At 37.5% G+C, this 19,362-nt stretch overlaps 2 protein-coding genes across 2 annotated transcripts; both read left to right on the top strand.

Annotated features, from left to right (window-relative positions):
• The first annotated feature begins 3,947 nt into the window (after nt 1-3,947).
• Nucleotides 3,948-4,607, top strand: LOC125264365. Its single transcript, XM_048183628.1, has one exon. The coding sequence runs from the start codon at nt 3,948-3,950 to the stop codon at nt 4,599-4,601; it is 654 nt and encodes a 217-aa protein (XP_048039585.1). The 3' UTR covers nt 4,602-4,607.
• Nucleotides 4,608-15,428: 10,821 nt separating this feature from the next.
• On the top strand, nt 15,429-18,337 carry LOC125264367. The gene is made up of 4 exons (XM_048183630.1): nt 15,429-16,030; nt 16,668-16,748; nt 16,970-17,050; nt 17,792-18,337. The coding sequence occupies exons 1-4, from the start codon at nt 15,912-15,914 to the stop codon at nt 18,126-18,128; spliced, it is 618 nt and encodes a 205-aa protein (XP_048039587.1). The 5' UTR covers nt 15,429-15,911; the 3' UTR covers nt 18,129-18,337.
• Nucleotides 18,338-19,362: the final 1,025 nt, after the last annotated feature.

Raw genomic sequence — 19,362 nt, 5'->3', positions numbered from 1 at the left:
TAAGTATATTTCTCAGAAGTACATAAAGGATATTTCTGAGAAGTAGACAAAGTATACTTTCTTGTTTTTAGTCTAAAAGAAGTATGCTAATAGCACACTTGAATAAACTTCTTTTTCGTAAGGGCTTGCTTGTGGATAAACAACGTTGTGCAGTATTTTGTTCAATGGAGTATGATTGAAGGGAAGATTGATGGGAAGATCGATCATCTAACTGCTTGCAAGAATTGTTAAAGAGTAATTTCACTCTTAAGTGAACTTGCACGCTTTGAAGTTCCACAAAATGGCAGACAACAAAGACGACGACGACGATGCTATTAAGCGGCCTGAACGCAAGAGGGCACCAACTGACAAGGGTTTGGAGGAAAAGCTCAACAACAAAATAAACGCCAGAAGAGGCAAGTTGAGTAAATTAACTGCAAAATCTAACAAGATTGAATTGCTTATGGAGAATGTTTGCAACTTGAATGATGTTCAAAACAATCAGTTTAAAGTCTACAAACGGCTGTTTGAAGAATTTGTTGAAAGTAATGCATCAGTGTTGCTGTACTTAAAACAAGAAGAGCATGATGCCGATCAGAATTTCTGGTTTCAGCCTAAATTAATATGCTGCAAAAAATTCATGGAAAAAGTGGAGTTGTGGATTGAAGAAACCAAGAAGTGCATTAAGATGTCTCAAATTTGTGACAATGAAGTCTCACCAATGGACAGTGTGTCAATGGTGTCAGCCAAGACAGTCGCTTCTAATAAGTCAGGAAGTGGAGCATCGTCTGTTTCTAAAAAATCCTCAAAATCCACAGCATCCTCAGCTCGTCTTAAGGAAGAAGCTAACAGAGCAGCTTTGTTGGCTAAAGCAGCCGCTTTGAAGGAAAGGCAAGCGTTGGAACTGAAAGAAGCAAAGTTAAAGGCTGAAATGGAAAAGTTGGAAATAGAAACTGCTCTTGCAATGTCTAATGCCTGTAAGTGTCCGACCTAAGAAAACAAACACTGCAAAGGAATGGTCAACACCAGTCAATGAAGCATCTGGCTGTAATACTGAAACATCAGAACTTCAAAGAGTGATGCAACGTCAGACAGATATCACAGCAATGTTCGTGAAGAATCAACGGATGTCTTGTCTACCTCAATGTGATGTTCCTTTGTTTCATGTTGATCCACTTGAGTTCAGATCTTTTATGAAAGCATTTGAACATGCTGTCGACTCCAGAGCTGATAGTAACGCTGACAAGTTGTACTTTCTGGAGCAATATACTAGAGGTGAGCCCAGAGACCTTGTAAAAAGTTGTCAGCATATGCCAGATGATTGTGGTTATGCAGAAGCAATAAGACTCTTGCACGAGAAGTTTGGAAATGAACTGAAAATTGCAACAGCCTTAATGCAAAAGGCATTTAAATGGCCTGAAATAAAGTCAGAGGATGGAAAGTCTTTAAGTGCATTTTCATTGTTCTTGATCACTTGTCGCAACGTAATGGAGGACATTGAATATATGGATGAGTTGGATAATCCTACCAACATGAGGATTATTATCTCAAAGCTGCCCTACAAGTTGCGCGAAAGATGGAGAGCCCATGCTTACGAGTATGAGGAGCACAACAGAAGAAGAGCCAAGTTCATTCAGTTGGTGGAGTTTGTTGATCGCCAAGCAAAAGTAATATCAAACCCACTTTTTGGAGATCTGGAGGCTTTGACAGGTGATAAAAAACACACCAACAAGTCTCTTCAAGCAACCAAGCTGAAAAGAGAAGGAAAAAGAAGCAGCAGTTTTGTAACTGACGCCAAACAAGTTGGTGAAACTCAAAAAGACTTGACTATGATGAAAACCAACAGTACATCATTCACCAGTGCCTTCACAAAGCCTTGTGCTTTCTGTGAGAAAAGCCATACCTTGGAGCAATGTTACCAGTTCGGTGCTAAGTCATATAAGGACAAATTGGACTTTTTAAGAAAGAGTGGATTTTGCTTTGGATGCTTAGTGAAAGGACACTTAAGCAAAGACTGTAACAGAAGAAGCACATGTCAGTTATGCTCAAAGAAACATCCTAGCATGCTGCACTTAACCACACAAGACAAGATTCCTGAGAAGAAAATGGTAAAAGTTGAAAAGACTGACAGTGAGTCATGAGAAAAGTGCCTACACCGGGGCTGGAGATGACTGCGTTCTTGCCATAGTACCAGTCAATATAAAGTCCAAAAAAGTGATAAGTGTGTGGAAGTGTATGCCTTTATGGACCCAGGCAGCTCAGCCACTTTTTGTACTGATGCACTAGCAGGACGGTTGAATGTCTAAGGCAGAAAGATTGACATGATGCTAAGCACTATGAACTCAAAGAAACGAATGGAAAGTTATGTACTCACTGACTTGGAAGTGAGTGGATTGGAAGAGAACAACTTCATTGAACTTCCCAAAGTGTTTACACAAAAGAGCATACCAGTGTCAATGGAAAACATTCCACAACAACATGATGTTGAGAAATGGCCGTACCTCAGCAAAGTAAAGTTGCCTCATATTGATGCTGGAGTGGAAGTCCTCATAGGAAACAAGGAGTTCAAGCTTCTGGAAACTTGGAAAGTAATTAACAGTAAGCACAATGGGCCCTATGCAGTGAAGACCACCCTTGGATGGATTTTGAATGGACCTCTTAGGGAACCCTTTGAAGAAAACATGCATGAAGATGCACAAACAAATATCACAGTCAACAGAATCTCCACTGAGAGTGTGGAACAGATGCTGATACAACAGTACAACCACGATTTTCCTGAAAGAAATTGTGATGACAAAGCTGAAATGTCGCAGATGGATCACCAGTTTTTGGAGTCTGTTTCTAATTCAGTGCAGTTTTCCGATGGTCACTATTACATTGACCTTCCTATCAAGAAAACAGTTGTCCAAATGCCTAACAATCGAAGTGCTGCTGTCCAGCGAGCTCTAAATCTCAAAAAGAAATTACAGAAAAATCTCTCCTTCCACAAAGAGTACACAAACTTCATGACTGACATGCTAAACAAAGGTTATGCAGTTAAGCTGCCTACATCACACTTAAATCGTCATGATGGTCAGGTTTGGTATATACCTCACCACGGGGTATTCCATCCTCAGAAGAAGAAACTGAGAGTGGTGTTTGACTGTGCTGCCAGTTTTCAAGGAGTGTCTTTGAATAGTGAGCTCTTACAGGGTCCAGACATGACAAATTCACTCATTGGAGTGCTCACTCGCTTCAGACAGGAGCCAGTTGCCATGATTGCCGATATTGAAGCTATGTAAAGACGGTGACATGCTCCGCTTCCTATGGTGGCCAGATGGAGATGTAAATCAGAACTTAGATGAGTACAAGATGGTCGTCCATCTCTTTGGAGCAAAGTCATCTCCAAGTGTAGCTAATTTTGCCCTTAGGAGAACAGCAGAAGAAAATCGTAGCAAGTCATCTGTTGAAGCAGTCAACACAGTTCTCAAGAACTTTTATGTTGACGATTGTTTAAAGTCTGTTGCAACCTCTGCTCAAGCTGTTGCCTTGCACAATAATCTCACAAAACTTTGTGCAAGTGGAGGATTTCATCTTACCAAATGGGCAAGCAACAGTCATGCATTGTTGGCTTCTGTTCCGGAAAGTGAAAGAGTTGCAGATGTAAGAGACTTGGATTTGACCAAAGATGCACTTCCTGCAGAGAGAGCACTGGGGGTGTTATGGTGTGTCAACTCAGATGTGTTCAAATTCAAGATCAATTTGAAAGAAAAACCTGTAACCAGAAGAGGAATCCTGTCAGTCACAAGCTCCATCTATGACCCTTTGGGCTTTCTCTCACCTGTAATATTGCCATCAAAGATTCTAATGCAGCAGTTGTGCAAAGAAAAACTTGCATGGGACAATGACATTCCAGAACAGAGCGCAGAAAAGTTGTCTTATACCTCAGACTGTTAAACGCTGATGGACTCGCACATTGCGCCTTCATGATGGGGAAGTCTCGCATGGCACCATTGAAGCAGACCACCATTCCACGTATGGAGTTGACTGCTGCAGTTGTTGCTGTTAAAACCGACAAGATGCTGAAAGATGAACTGGAACTGGAGTTGCATGAATCTGTATTTTGGACTGAGAGCACCACTGTTTTGAGATATATTGACAATGAAAATCTTAGTTTCAAAACATTTGTCGCTAACAGAATTGCCATTATACAAGAGTCAACCAGACCACAACAGTGGTGGTACGTTAATACCTCAATGAACCCGGCTGATTGTGCATCCAGAGGACTTACTTGTGAAAAGTTCATGAAAAATGTGAGCTGGATCCATGGTCCTTCTTTTCTCAAAGAACCAGAAAGCAAGTGGCCTAAGACAAATCATGACCTGTCAATAAACGTGGATGACAGTGAGGTTAAACACTCAGCCTCAGTAAATCTTTTGTGTGCAGTGGATGGCACAGATGCTGTGAACAAATTGATCAATTATTACTCGGATTGGTTCAAATTAAAGAGAGCCGTGGCATGGATCTTTCGTTTTAAAGACATGATTATACAGCGCAGCAATCAAGTAACAGCCAAAAACAGAATGGTTCAGAGTTGTGACACAAATTTCACAGCACAAAACTGCAAAGCTCTAACAATGTAGGACTTAACAAGGGCTGAAAATGAGATCATCAAGTTCACTCAAAATCAAAGGTTCAAAGAAGAAATGTCCATGTTGCAAAAAGGTAATCAATCTGTTAAAAAGAACAGTTGCCTTTCTAAAATGGATCCAATACTTCAGGATGGATTGCTGAGAGTTGGAGACCATCTTGGTAGATCTGCAATGCCTGAGTATGTAAAGCATCCCATCATTATACCCAAAGACTCACATGTCACAACTTTAATCTTAAGAGACATTCATGAGAGAATTGGACATTGCGGAAGAAACTATATGCTTTCAAAGTTGCAACAAAGATTCTGGCTGCCTTCTGCAAACTCCATTGTTAGGAAGTTTCTTTCCAGATGTGTGACCTGTAGAAAGATTAGAGCAAAGGCTTCAGAGCAGAAAATGGCAGAGCTGCCACTCGACAGAGTAATGCCAGATCAACCACCCTTCACCAGTGTCGGGGTTGACTACTTTGGACCGTTTGATGTCAAACAAGGTAGAAGTAAAGTTAAAAGATATGGGGTATTGTTCACCTGCCTGACAACAAGAGCTGTGCATATTGATGTTGCACATACACTGGACACAGACTCGTGTTTAAATGCCATACGACGCTTTGTGTGCAGGAGGGGTCAGGTATCAATCATGAGAATCGATAATGGTTCCAATTTTGTAGGTGCTGAGGTTGAACTGCGCAAAGCCATTCAACAGTGGAACCAATCGAAAATTGAAAGCACTCTCTTGAAAAAGGGAATACAGTGGATGTTCAACTCACCCTCAGGATCTCATTTTGGAGGAGTGTGGGAAAGACAGATAAGGTCCGTTAGAAAAATCCTGAGATCTGTGCTAAAAGAGCAAACACTTACTGATGAATGCTTGCATACATTCCTGTGCGAAGTGGAAGCAATCATAAACGACAGACCACTTACCCTTACAACAGATGATCCCACAGATCTGGAACCCTTGACACCTAATCACCTTTTATTAATGAAAAGCCAACCAGCCTTGCCTCCTGGACTTTTCAAAAAAAAAGTCCACGTGTTTAGAGGAGTCGACTAAGACCATTAAGTAATTGATGTAAGTATATTTACCTTATTCATACATGATTAGCTATACTCAGCAAAAAAAGAAACGTCCCTTTTTCAGGACTGTGCATTTCAACAATAATGTTGTAAAAATCCAAATAACTTTACAGGTCTTCATTGTAAAGGGTTTAAACAATGTTTTCCATGCATGTTCAATTAACCATAATCAATTAATTAACATGCACCTGTGGAATGGTCGTTAAGACCTTAACAGCTTACAAAAAGTAGGCATTTAAGGTCACAGTTCTAAAAACGCAGGACACTAAAGAGACTTGTCTACCGACTGTGAAAAACACCCAAAGAAAGATGCCCAGGGTCCCTGCTCATCTGCGTGAACGTGCATTAGGCATGCTGCAGGGAGGCATGAGGACTGCTGATGTGGCTAGGGCAATAAATTGCCATGTCCGCACTGTGAGACGCCTGAGACAGCGCTACAGGGAGACAGGAAGGACAGCTGATCATCCTCGCAGTGGAAGACCACGTGTTGAGCACGTCTGGGACCTGTTGGATCGCAGGGTGAGGGCTAGGGCCATTCCCCCCAGAAATGTCCAGGAACTTGCAGGTGCCTTGGTGGAAGAGTGGGGTAACATCTCACAGCAAGAACTGACAAATCTGGTCCAGTCCATGAGGAGGAGATGCACTGCAGTACTTCAAGCAGCTGGTGGCCACACCAGATACTGACTGGTACTTTTGATTTTGAGCCTCCCTTCATTCAGGGACACATTGTCAAACATTTTTAGTTTATGTCTTATGGTGTTGACTCTTTTAGTGTTCATACAAATATTTACACATTAAGTTTACTGAAAGTAAAAACAGTTGAAAGTCAGAGGACGTTTCTTTTTTTGCTGAGTATAGATATAAAAGTGTTTAATCTATAATATAATGTTATCGAAACTATCCTGATATCTATCTGATGTATCCCGTCGTGCTAATTGGGTATCAATTCTTCATCCAGTAAACTAGTGAAGATCTAAATTCCTTTTGTTTAGGTGTTGAAAAAGTCTTTGTTTGGGTCTGTTGTTTTAAATAAAGTGACAGAGAAGTTTGCAGGTGACCTACTCTGTATAATTGTTGTTTAGACAAGGTGTTACTTATAATTATTTAAAATAAAGATGGAATAACATCTTAATGTTAACAATGAGTTTTCAAATCGAGAGATGCATGGAATACTACCAAACAGATAACAAACATGCAAAGAATATTATACGCAAGAATTGTTTTCATTTCTGTCTCTTCCATATATGCTTACAGATGGATCAATCAGTACTCCTAGCAGGTGTAAAGCAGCTGATACCAAAATGCACATCTTGTTGCAAATTGTATCATTGCCCCTTGTGCCCTTGAAAAGAAAGTTCAGGCTCACTGGAAAGTCCATATAAAAAAAAATGCAATCTTTTTCCAAGATAAGATGTGTGATAAGTTTTCTTCTTCTTCTTCAAAAAGGGCACTAATAAGCAAAAGAGAGACTGTTCAAGACATATTTCAAACATATTCTTGCACACACTATCAAACTCTCTCAAATGTTACTGTAATGTCTTTCACATTCTATCAAAGATTTTCATGCATGCTATCAAACTCTCTCATTTACTACTATACTACAATAGTCAACATTTTAAGTGGATCAAAAAGGTTCATCAAGTTGTCCTAAGAAGAAGGTTTTAATGAAGGGTTTTGATCCACTTCAAATGTTAACTACTATATTTCTCACACACTATCAAAGCTTTCACCCAAACTTCCAAACTCATTCACAAACACACTATCAACTCTCTCGCACACACTATCAAACTCATTGTCTGTGAATCATCCATTTCTTTTTTTTCTTTTTTTATTCAACATTCAAGATGTTCATTGTGTCTATCTTCTACCCCTGAACAAATAGTACTAAAGATAACGGGTTCAAATTCAATCTTCATGTTTTTTTGTTTTTTTTTAGGAAGATGAAACAAATGTTTTCACCCCTGAGTCTGCATCGGAGAAGCAGGTGGCTCCACGAAAAGTTTTATTAGAGGGGTTGCAGCCATTATTGTTCAGCATATTTTTTAATTATCCTCTTGCATTGTTTTTTCTTAGGTACGTATCATGACGAATCTTAAAGGATTAGTTCACTTTCAAATAAAATTTTCCTGATAATTTACTCACCCCCATGTCATCCAAGATGTTCATGTCTTTCATTCTTCAGTCGAAAAGAAATGAAGGTTTTTGATGACAACATTCCAGGATTATTCTCCTTATAGTGGACTTCAATGGCCGCCAGACGGTTGAAGGTCAAAATTACAGTTTCAGTGCAGCTTCAAAGAGCTTTAAACGATACCAGACGAGGAATAAGGGTCTTATCTAGAGAAACAATCTGTCATTTTCTACAAAAATACAATTGTATGCTTTATAAACACAAGTGATCGCCTTTCACGTGCACGCTTTCCGGATTCTTCAAAAAGCTTACGCTGTATGTCCTATGCCTTCCCTATTCTACATACAGAACGAACACGGCGCCAGTTCCGTTTTTCTCCGTAAGCTGAATAGACAAAGAAAGACATGAACATCTTGGATGACATGGGGGTGAGTAAATTATCAGGAAACGTTTATTTAAAAGTGGACTAATCCTTTAAGATTGCCAGTCACTGGTGCTTGGAGAACTCTGCTGATCTTCTTGGATCAGTTCAGCTTCCTCGTATACTGTGGAGGATGAAGAAGCCATTGAGGCCTTGGAACAGCACTGCAGTGCAGAGCGCATAGAGGACAATCTTGTAGAGCCACTGACTTTACATTTATGTAGGACATGAATACATTTGTAGAGAATGTGGTGGACAACATGCATCTCGCACCAATCTTTTGTCGCACGCAAAATTAAAAAAAAAATGTCCATTTCTTTTTTTCATGATTTATATATATATATATATATATATATATATATATATATATATATATATAAAGATATATAATTTAGCATTGTAAAAAAAAAAAAAAATATATATATATATATATATATATATATATATATATATATATATATATATATATATATACACATAAATATAAAGATATATAATTTAGCATTGTAAAAAAAAATTGTTATTTACAAAACTCACCAACCATAAAGTTGGTGTATTTGGAAGTATATTAACATTGAATGTGACAGTAGCAGTAGCAATGTGACTTTGACTTGTTAGGCTATGAATTAATTAATTTAGAAAGTTAATTTGGACATCTTTAAAGGTGATTTTCTCAATATTTTTCTGTTTTTGCACCCTCAGATTCCAGATTTTGAGTTATGTATAAATCTCAAGATTTTATATATATATATATATATATATATATATATATGTGTGTGTGTAAATGTTATTTTATTTTAAATTGCAACAATATTTCACAATATCAGTTTTCTATTTTAATATACTTTCAACTACACTTCAAAGGTTTTGTATCATTTTATTTTTTTTTGTTGTTGAAAAATTTATATTTGTATTCAGGATATGTGTTCATATGTTAAAATGTGCAAGTAAAGACTTTTTTTAAAAGAATTTAATATTGAATAAATTCTGTTTTTTTTTTTTTTTTTTTTTTCTCCACATAATCTTTACAATAAAATCCTAACAGGCTATAAAAAGAATTAAGCAGCAAAAAAATTTAGTTGTTTCCAACATTGATGATTAATCAGGGTATTAGAATGATTTCTGACAGATCATGTGACATTGAACACTGGAGTAATGGATGACGAAAAATCAGCTTTGCATGACAGAAATAAGTAAATGTTTTAAATGTATTACAATACAAAACTCTTATTTTGAATTGCGATATTTCCATAGGATATTTCACAATACTGTATCTTTTGTATCTGTACTACTAATCAAATAAATGAAAATCTTACTGAACACAAATTTTTGAGCGGCAGTATATATATGTATATATATATAAATATATATGCGCGGCAGAGAGTGCATGTCTTAATGCGCATGCGCGGCTGAGAGTGCATCCTGTCTGCAGCCAGACCCTATTGTTTATTGTTGAATATATTTTTTGTTGAAGATATTGACGCACATGCAATAAGTTCAGACGAACGGTGGGAGAACACAAAGCTTTTGACCGTTTTATAATTGAGATATAGCATAAATTGGCATAAACACAAGTATAATATGTTTACAAATAAGTTGTTAAGAAGACATTGTTGAGCAAGAGGATGTGCTGTATTTGAGAAATACGATTCTTTATTGACTTGGAAGAATAAACCATGATAAAGGGAACTATGGACTTCGTGTGATGAATACAAGATAAAAAGAAACGCGCCAAAACTTGTGTAATAACTAAAAGACATTCACATGTCCCATACAATGGGAAACTCCAAAAGAATAACACAAATCTGTATAAATTGTGACACATTTACCCGCCATGAGTTTGCATGCTTCTGTTAAAGCCACAAGCTCTGCTGCCTGGGCTGAGTAATTTGATGGCAATGCGCCGGATGCCACAACCTCAGACTCAGTTGTTACCATGTACCTGACTTGATTCTTGTCTGTTTGTGGATCTTTGAATGCTGAGCCATCCACAAAGAGGACATTGTCACAATTTTCAGTTGGTTCGTCAGAAAGAAATGGACGTGGTGCTCCTCCCCATTCTCCTCTGTCGGGAGGAGGCTGGCAGGATTCAAGGTTGTGCAACGCTTAACCACAACAGCTGTCAATAAATGCAATGTTTTCTGTTCTTGCAAAATCATGGACACTGCATGTGACCCCATCAAGGTTAGATCAAAATACCCCACAAATTCTCTAGACGCCATCACGGCCTTCTCAGCAGATGCCACGGCCCTCAGACAACGTGGCAATCCTGCTGCAACTGGATCTAATTTGCTTGAAAATAGGCCACAGGTCACAGTCTGTCTCTGTGATGCTGCAAGAGAACAGAAGTCATAAATCCATGTTTCTCATCCACCATCTGAACAAAGGGCTTTATTGGCACAGGTAGGCCCAACGTTGGAGCCTGAGAAATTTGAAGCTTCATAGATTCAAAAGCTTAATTTGTCTCCTCTGTCCACTCAATTTTGTCACACGACCTTAGCCCCTTCCCTACTGTGAGTGCTCTCAGGGGCTGTTCAAGTATCACATATTTGGGAATGAATGTTCTACAATATGAACACATGCCCAAAAAATGACATTTGTTTCTTTGTGATCGGTTTTGGCACATCTTTCATGGCCTGCACCCTCTTATCAGATAGAGATTTACTGTTTGGGGATATGACATGACCCAAGAATGTCACTTGTTGTTTAACAAACTACAATTTTGATAGGCTGACTTTGTGTCCCTCCTGTGCCAAATGCTTCAGGAGGGAGACAGTATCAGGCCCCGTTTACACGTACATGGTTATTTTGAAAAACGGAGACATTTCCCTTCGTTTGCGCCCTTCGTTTACACGCAAACAGAGAATTCGCCTCTGAAAACGAGTCTTTTTAAAAACTCCGGCCAGAGTGGAGATTTTGAAAATCTTCGTTTGCACGTTTGCATGTAAACTGAGACAAACGGGTGTTTAGGCAGCCAACGTCACAGTATGCGCCAGAGCTCGCACCTATGTCAAAAAGTGCGACCTATATTTACATGTGATCATGGAAGCGTTCAGAGTAGCAGTCGCATTTATGTTGGTGCAAACTCTTCTCGTGTGTTTGCATTTGCAAATACAGCTGCTCCATTATGTTGAGGAGCAGAGACGAATGAGTGCTCGGAGATCAGCAATTTTGCAACAAATTCGAATCACTTCAAGAGGAATTCGGGATTTTTTTTCGGGATTCTGATTGGCTTACGTGGGCTTGAGCTGCTCGTTACACTCTTGACGTCATACATACACGGGTACGTGTAAATGAAAACTTTTCTGAAAACTGACATGTGTGCACAATGTTATTTTTGAAACCGGAGAGGCTGAAATGTCCGTTTATGAAAATAGCCGCCCATGTGTAAACGTAGCCTCAGCCACACAAAAGCTTCATTTTTAGCACAGATAAACAGATCATCCACATATTGTAGCAAAGCAGTCCCAGCTGTCAAAATCAGAGGCTCCATAAATTGTGGGTACCACAGTACTCCTGGCACAACCTTGTAAAAGTGTATCCTTTACCATTAAAATTAAATGCAAACCAAAATTCACTATCTTTATCCATTGGCACGCTGAGATATGCGTTAGCCACGTCTACCACTGAAAAGAATTGAGAAAGAAAAGAAACAGATGGATCAAAGAAAGCATCTTTTGGAATTTGTGCCAGTATTGTGTAGGGGTTAGCTACAAGAGAAGCTCTCTGTCTGACAGCTGCATTAACTGCTTGCAAGTCTTGGACAAAACACCACTCTGTGAGTTGACCCTTGTCTCTTATACATTTTTTGTTTGTTTTGTTTTGTTTTGTTTTTTGTTTTGTTTTTTACAGGAAAGATTGGAGTGCACACAGGTGAATCATTGCATGGAATTATTACGCTTTCCCTTAGTAGTGACTCAAACACTGGCGTGGTGCCCAGAATGGCCTCACGTTTCAAAGGATATTGCTGTTTGAAGTGATTACCACCGGTTCGCACCCCTTAATCAATCCCACATCATATTTATGTTTAGCCCACAATTCAGAAGGCACCTCTGCCAAGGAAGGGTGTATGTCTGAGGCATTGTTTACCATGCAATTATTTTCATTTTTCTCTTTTACAATTGGTGTTACAATTCTTTCTACTTCACTTTCATTTCAGAACTCAGCCATAAATGCCCCTAAGTCAATGCCCAGGTCAAAACACAGGTAATAAACACACAAGGCTAGGTGGAGTGCCCTCTGGTGGCAATGAGATCATCAGTGAGAGTGCCCGTCATTGCCACCAGAGGGCACTCCACCCTGGACTATTGCCACACCATCTCAGACTCCGGGGGGTGTGGCAAAGCAATAAACTTTATACTAAATATTGAAAGATCTAAAGATTTTCAATAGCAGCCTGTGTGCATTACTTTAACATGTGTTATATTTACTCAGTTTTTTAAAATGATTTTTTTTTATAATAATTTATAATCAGTCATTTATGTAGTTGTCATTCATTCATTCTTGTGATTTACATCATTTATCATTTATTCATATTATTATTCATTTACATCATTTATCATTATTGTTCAATTATATCATTTATTACTTATTTCTTTTCTGTTGTTTATTTAAGTTTTATGATTGTGTGGTCTAAATGGACAGCAGTGATTTGCCATTGCATTTCCCTTGGTATAATTGTATGATTCAAATTTTTTAGAATGTTACAAAGCACATAACATTTTATTATATTTTTTGGATCAAAAGACAGAAATGTATTTACCCATTTTAACTTGAGCAAAAATGAACAGGAATAAACCAGATCAAAACAAAAAATGCCTTCCTGTTTGAACCTGCATTTAGATGTTCCTGTAAAATAATGAATTATACAAATATGAACTTTGTGTCAAGCCAAAATCATGTTAAATGTATTGATAACTATGTAATGTAATGCTAAAATGTATGATGATTTATAAATTAGATAAAAATATAGTGATTTAAACTTGTTTTTGTACTTATTGTTACACCCAAAGTGATGTGCAAAAATTGTAACACACCACTATGTCACAGCAGAGAAGAAGTGCTTTTTGAAGTTTTGTACGGAATGAAATCTTATTACATGAAGTACATTATATAGCATGACACACTACCTATGACCTATGCATGTATCAAATTCAATATATCAATGTCTTTCAAGTGTTTTTCCCTTTTTATTTAATGATTTCTTGAAAAAAATGATTTTTGAAGAAAATGTGATTTTGATGATAATTTTTTTTTATAAATTCCGGTAATTCTGTACCATTGTTGCACAATGTTGCACCATATGTTGCAAAAAAATGTATCAATAAAATGTTCCCAAATGAACCAAAAAATGATGTGGAATATTTTTTTTTTCATGTGCCATCAACATGTGTGCAGTATTGTATATGTACATTTCTGAAACTACATAATTGGACACAGTCACCTCTGTTATCAGATTCTCTAAATTGTAATGTTGACGTGCATTTCCTGTAAAGCTGCTTTAAAACGATATTTATTGTAAAAAGCGCTATACAAACAAATGTGAATTGAAAATGGGAATTATTAACTTGACTCATTTCATGACATTTGCAAATTCAAAACAGTAAATTAATTACATCCGGTTTTGTGTGCTATACAAAATTACAAATTGTGTGCGGTTTGCATCTGTGTGAGGTTAAGTATGAGTAAACAGGATATCTGTTAATTTCTGTGGTTGGGTAATTGTCCATTGCATTTAGTTTCTCTTTTACAATACCACACGTTTTTGCAAGGGTCGTGTATGGTTTGGTGTAATTCTTTTGCAAGGTGTAATTCAGACACTTCAGTTTCTTTGGTAACATACCAGGTTTATTTATGCAATAAGACAAGATCTACTCTTAGCCCCTAACTGACAGTCTGTATTTGTCAATGTTTTCTATGTGCTAATTATATGCTTGGTGGATCCCATCATGCACTGCAACTTTTGTTTGATACCATTGTTGAGGTTCATATGATGATACTTGATGTCTCTGTGTGTTTTTAAAAATACTTCAGACTATAAAAGCACTGCTTGATCTCAAACTGTAACATCACAGATTTACTGTAATGAAAAATTAATAAATATATAAATGCTGGATTAGATCAGTGAATCAGGTCACTACATGATGATAATGTCATCATTAAAACATAACCATTATGACTTATGAGCATATTTTCTCTTGCCATATCATAAGTGCTTCGTAAACAAAGTCGCAGCAGCCAAAGAAAAACTAATATTTAAAAGTCAAGAGTCTAACTACAGCAAACACTGATTACCATCACAGTGATTAAATATTTTTAATAAAACATCAACATCAAAACCTCTGTTAATTCTCAACAAGAACTTCTGTACATGTACATGAGTCGACTTTCTCACATGGAAAGATGGACTGTGGGGAAGCCACCGACTTTGTCCACAAAATTCATTTGGTGGACGAGAAGCCATTTCGACTCCCTTATTGACGTGTAGCCCCCTGCCACTATGAAAAGCTGCGCACTGTCTTGAATGAGATGGAAGTGAAGGCCATTATAAGGAAATCCCAGAGTGAATATGCATCTCCATTAGTTTTGGTGTGGAAAAAGAATGGTGACCTTCGTATTTGTACAGATTTTAGATGGCTGAATGCGAAGACAGTAAAAGATGTCCACCCACTCCCACACCAAGCCGATGCACTTGCAGCCCTAGGAGGAAATGTTTTCTTTTCAACCATGGACTTAACTTCTGGCTTTTATAATGTTCCCTTGTTTGAAGAGCATAAGAAGTACACCGCCTTTTCCTCTCCTTTCGGGCTTCACGAGTACAATCGTCTACCTCAGGGTTTGACCAACAGCCCAGCAACCTTTATGAGGATGATGATGTCCATCTTCGGTGATGAGAATTTCACTGGCCTTCTTTGCTACTTGGATGATTTGATGGTTTTCGCTCCAAGCGAGCAGGTAGCTCTTCACAGACTAGAGCTGGTTTTCTCACGCCTGTCTAAACACAACTTAAAGTTAGCTCCAAAGAAGTGCATGTTCCTCAGGAGATCTGTTAAGTTCTTAGGACACGTTGTCACTGAGCATGGTGTTCAGACTGACCCAGAAAAAGTTAACACTCTGAGGTCTAAAAACGCGCCGGCGCGTTTTGCAGTTTTTTTTTCACATTGCAGCAAAACAGACTTAAAATACTCCGTCATTTTTTATCATAGAGACATAAGTAATATATCAAATGAAACTATAGAATGTCTTCTTTTTTTTGTGTACACTCACAATCAAAATAAAACTTTGTGCTTTTTAAAAATAAATAAAATATACAGGGTGTGCTGTCCTGCCATCTCCGTCTCTGCAAACATCATTCTAAAACGTCACTAAAAGTAACTAAAATAGACGGCTTATACATGCTACATGGACATGAGAGATATGTCTTTGCAAAGCTTTAAGTGTCTACTTTTAAACGAAACAAATAAATTCTAAAAAAAATATTCTCCCTTTATGTAATCAGTATAAAAGTAAAGAGAGGTACTGTTTCTCCTGTCTTACCTAATTATCTTTAATGTGTGCCCGCCCACGCGCAGAGCGCTCTATTCATAATATAATGTGCTGAGGCGATCTATGCAAACTGTAAACGCCCCTAACAGCGTCTTAAAAAGCATCACTACTCAGGTGAGCAGGCTCTTCAGATGGTCCTGGACAGTGAGGAAGAGTTCACTTTTTCCTCGGAAGAAGAACACGACTCTGACGATGAACGTCTGTATTTTGAAGAGCGACTTGATCCAGCTGAAGATACAGTTTCTGATGAGTAAGTGATTTAGTTTTACTTAAATTATTTGACGTGTTTTTTCTATATAAGCGTACATATATATTTGCCTTATATTTACATCTAGGCCTATCTATATAACTCTATATAACTTTATCTCATAAAAATGCTTATAAATAGAATGCTTTTCTGTTGATATAACGTTACTTAAATTATTTGACGTGTTTTTTTTTTATATAAGCGTACATAGCCTATATATTTGCCTTATATTTACATCTAGGCCTATCTATATAACTCTATATAACTTTATCTCAAAAAATGCTTATAAATAGAATGCTTTTCTGTTGATATTCGACTTGTTATTAATATGCATAGATACGTTGGATACACGCGTTAGATCGATTAACTGCATGCAGCTGAATAGCATATTATGATGAACGTGCTAAAATATGCTTGGTTGTGAAATGCGCGAACGTGTTGCTATTCACTAAATGTGCTAACTGATATAGCAGACTGTAACGTTTACACATTCGCACACTTTGTCCGGTAATGGCCAATTGACAGACATATACAGCATGCTTGTATACCTGTTAATTTCCTGTCAGTTATGCATAGCTAATGGTATGAGAGTAGTATCTTATATGCTAATAATAACAACAGTTTTTTTGTTTTGTTTTAGAAATGTGGATCCATCACTCTCGCATTCACCTGCAATTCTCACTAAGAGGGCACGCAGCAACACAGGCGATAATGAGAAAGAGTAAGTACACGTTTACCCACTATATGTGCAAACTGATATAGCAGACTGTAACGTTTACACATTCGCACACTTTGTCCGGTAATGGCCAGTTGACAGACATATACAGCATGCTTGTATACCTGTTACTTTCCTGTCCGTTATGCATAGCTAATGGTATGAGAGTAGTATCTTATATGCTAATAATAACAGGTTTTTTTTTTTTTACAATTTGTTTTTTTTAGGAATGTGGATCCATCACTCTCACATTCACCTGCAATTCCCACTAAGAGGGCACCCAGCAACACAGGCGGAAATGAGAAAGAGTAAGTACATGTTCACCCACTATATGGTAGGCCTATGTACACTACCGTTCAATAGTTTGAAATCGGTATGATTTTTCATGTTTTTAAAATAAGTTTCGTCTGCTCACCAAGGCTACATTTATTCAATTAAAAATACAGTAAAAACAGTAATATTGTGAAATATTATTCCAATTTAAAATAACTGTGTACTATTTAGTCTACAGTGTCACATGATCCTTCAGAAATCATTCTAATATGAGGATTTGCTACTCAAGAGACATTTATTGTTTACAATTGTTCAGAAATGTTTCTTGAGCTGCAAATCATCATATTAGAATGATTTCTGAAGGATCATGTGACACTGAAGACTGGAGTAATGATGGTGAATATTCAGCTTTGACATCACAAGAATAAATGACTGTGAAATATATTTAAATAGTACACAGTTATTTTAAATTGGAATAATATTTCACAATATTCCTGTTTTTACTGTATTTTTAATTAAATAAATGTAGCCTTGGTGAGCAGACGAAACGTATTTTAAAAACATTAAAAATCTTAGTGATCCCAAACTTTTGAACAGTAGTGTATGTATATATGTGTCTGTATGGCTTTCTTTCTTATGCGTGCACAATATATTAGCATTAGTGCTTGGTAATGTTAATATATACAATAATAAACATTATATTAGTATTAGTTATTGATGATGCAAATAGTATAGCTCCTTGTGTAATAACCATCTCACTGTTTTTTTTTCTCCAGCTATAGCCCTAATGAGAGTGCTCCAAAACCCCTTGCAAAAAAGGCCAAGAAAAACATTCAGACAAGCAACAGGCATTCAGCTCTGTCATGGAAAACAGATAATGACACTGACATGGTTCCACAGACTCTGAGATTCCTACCTGCACGGGAACCTGGACCACAGCTGCGTCCTGCTGATGAACACACTCCTAAGAGTCTCTTCAAAATGTTCAAAATGCAAGGAATAATGCCACCGCTGGTCGTCGGAACTGCATGCTTTGCAAAGTACAGCTTGGTAAAAGGCAAGACACACCTTGGAAATGCCAGGCATGTGACATTTACTTGTGTCTTCAGTTGAAAAGGAACTGTTTTCAAAAATGGCACACAGATGTGTGACTGTTCAGATTCTCTGTTCACCACCTCTCACTGACCATTGGGCTGCAAAGATTATCTATATGCGATCAAGCAGGTTATGTATAGGGTGTAAAAGTGGGCTTTTTTTTATAAACCTTACCTTTATTTGCCTGTATACACAAAATGTGCCTTTGACCCTAGTTTATATGTGGATTATATTGTTAACTTTATTTTAAATAAAAAAGAAAAAAAACAATGATATGTCTTGTCTTTGCATTTTCTTAGTTGACTCAGTCACATTCCTGACTGAATGGCTCATTATGCGGCTCATTAGGGGCAGGGTCTTAATCTCCCCAGGTGTAAATCACTTCATTATTCATGAAGAGTCACACCTCTTCGCATATGGCCTAGCTAAACAAAAAGTGTCTTAGAAATTTAAAATCAATACAATGTTTTATGTGTCAGAGTAGGGAGGATCATTTCCACATCATTTTGAAGCAAAAACTCTACACTAAAATATACAATTCTCAAAAGTCTTGTGAAAAAACATTTAGTATGCATTTTGAGGTATTGTTTCAGTTACTTTTTTTTTTGTTTTTTCAATAACCACGCATAAACATTATTCCTTTAAAAACACAAACATGTACATACATGTTCCTCACATATTATGGTAGCCTAGTTTGTGCTGAATACAGTGTAATGACACTTTTGTCATTAATATGTTTATAATCAACTGATAAAAGCACAAATGTCAGAGCATGTCAAAACTTCTCCAGGGCCCAAAATCAGCCTCAGACTCCAGAGGGTTAAGGTCATCAATGACATCCAGACCATCGATCTCATGGATGCTGATGGTATAACCCCTTCTCAAAAGAAGATCAGATCTTTCCTGGGTATGATTTTATATTATCAGCACTTCATTCAGGACTGTTCTGCTAAGGCGAAACCTCTGTTCAATCTCCTATCAGATCGGTCACAGAATGAAGTTCAAAGGAAGTGTGGTCGTATGAGGAAGCCACTCAGTGTTGTGAAGCTTTCGCCTGATGATTGGACTAGTGAGTGCCAAAACGCTTTTGAAATCTTAAAGCAAGAACGTCTGCACAGTGTGACTCTCGCTCACCCAGATTTCAGTCATTCCTTCATTCTCTCTGTTGATGCTTCATTTGATGGCATAGGAGCTGTGTTATCTCAGGTACCCCCTGATGAGAAAATTGCACACCCAGTTGCTTTTACAAGCA

The sequence above is a fragment of the Megalobrama amblycephala genome, linkage group LG3, assembly GCF_018812025.1.
Source record: "Megalobrama amblycephala isolate DHTTF-2021 linkage group LG3, ASM1881202v1, whole genome shotgun sequence".
In the NCBI taxonomy this organism is placed as follows: Eukaryota; Metazoa; Chordata; class Actinopteri; order Cypriniformes; family Xenocyprididae; genus Megalobrama; species Megalobrama amblycephala.
Note: the sequence above shows the minus strand (reverse complement) of the source record. Positions and strands in the feature narration are given on the sequence as shown.

Bases quoted from the DNA above. Each gene is read 5' to 3' on its own strand.
- LOC125264367 (XM_048183630.1), top strand. From the start codon at position 15,912: ATGGTCCTGGACAGTGAGGAAGAGTTCACTTTTTCCTCGGAAGAAGAA. The intron at 16,031-16,667 runs GTAAGTGATTTA...GTTTTGTTTTAG, and splicing joins GAAGATACAGTTTCTGATGA to AAATGTGGATCCATCACTCT. The intron at 16,749-16,969 runs GTAAGTACACGT...TGTTTTTTTTAG, and splicing joins ACAGGCGATAATGAGAAAGA to GAATGTGGATCCATCACTCT.
- LOC125264365 (XM_048183628.1), top strand. From the start codon at position 3,948: ATGGGGAAGTCTCGCATGGCACCATTGAAGCAGACCACCATTCCACGT.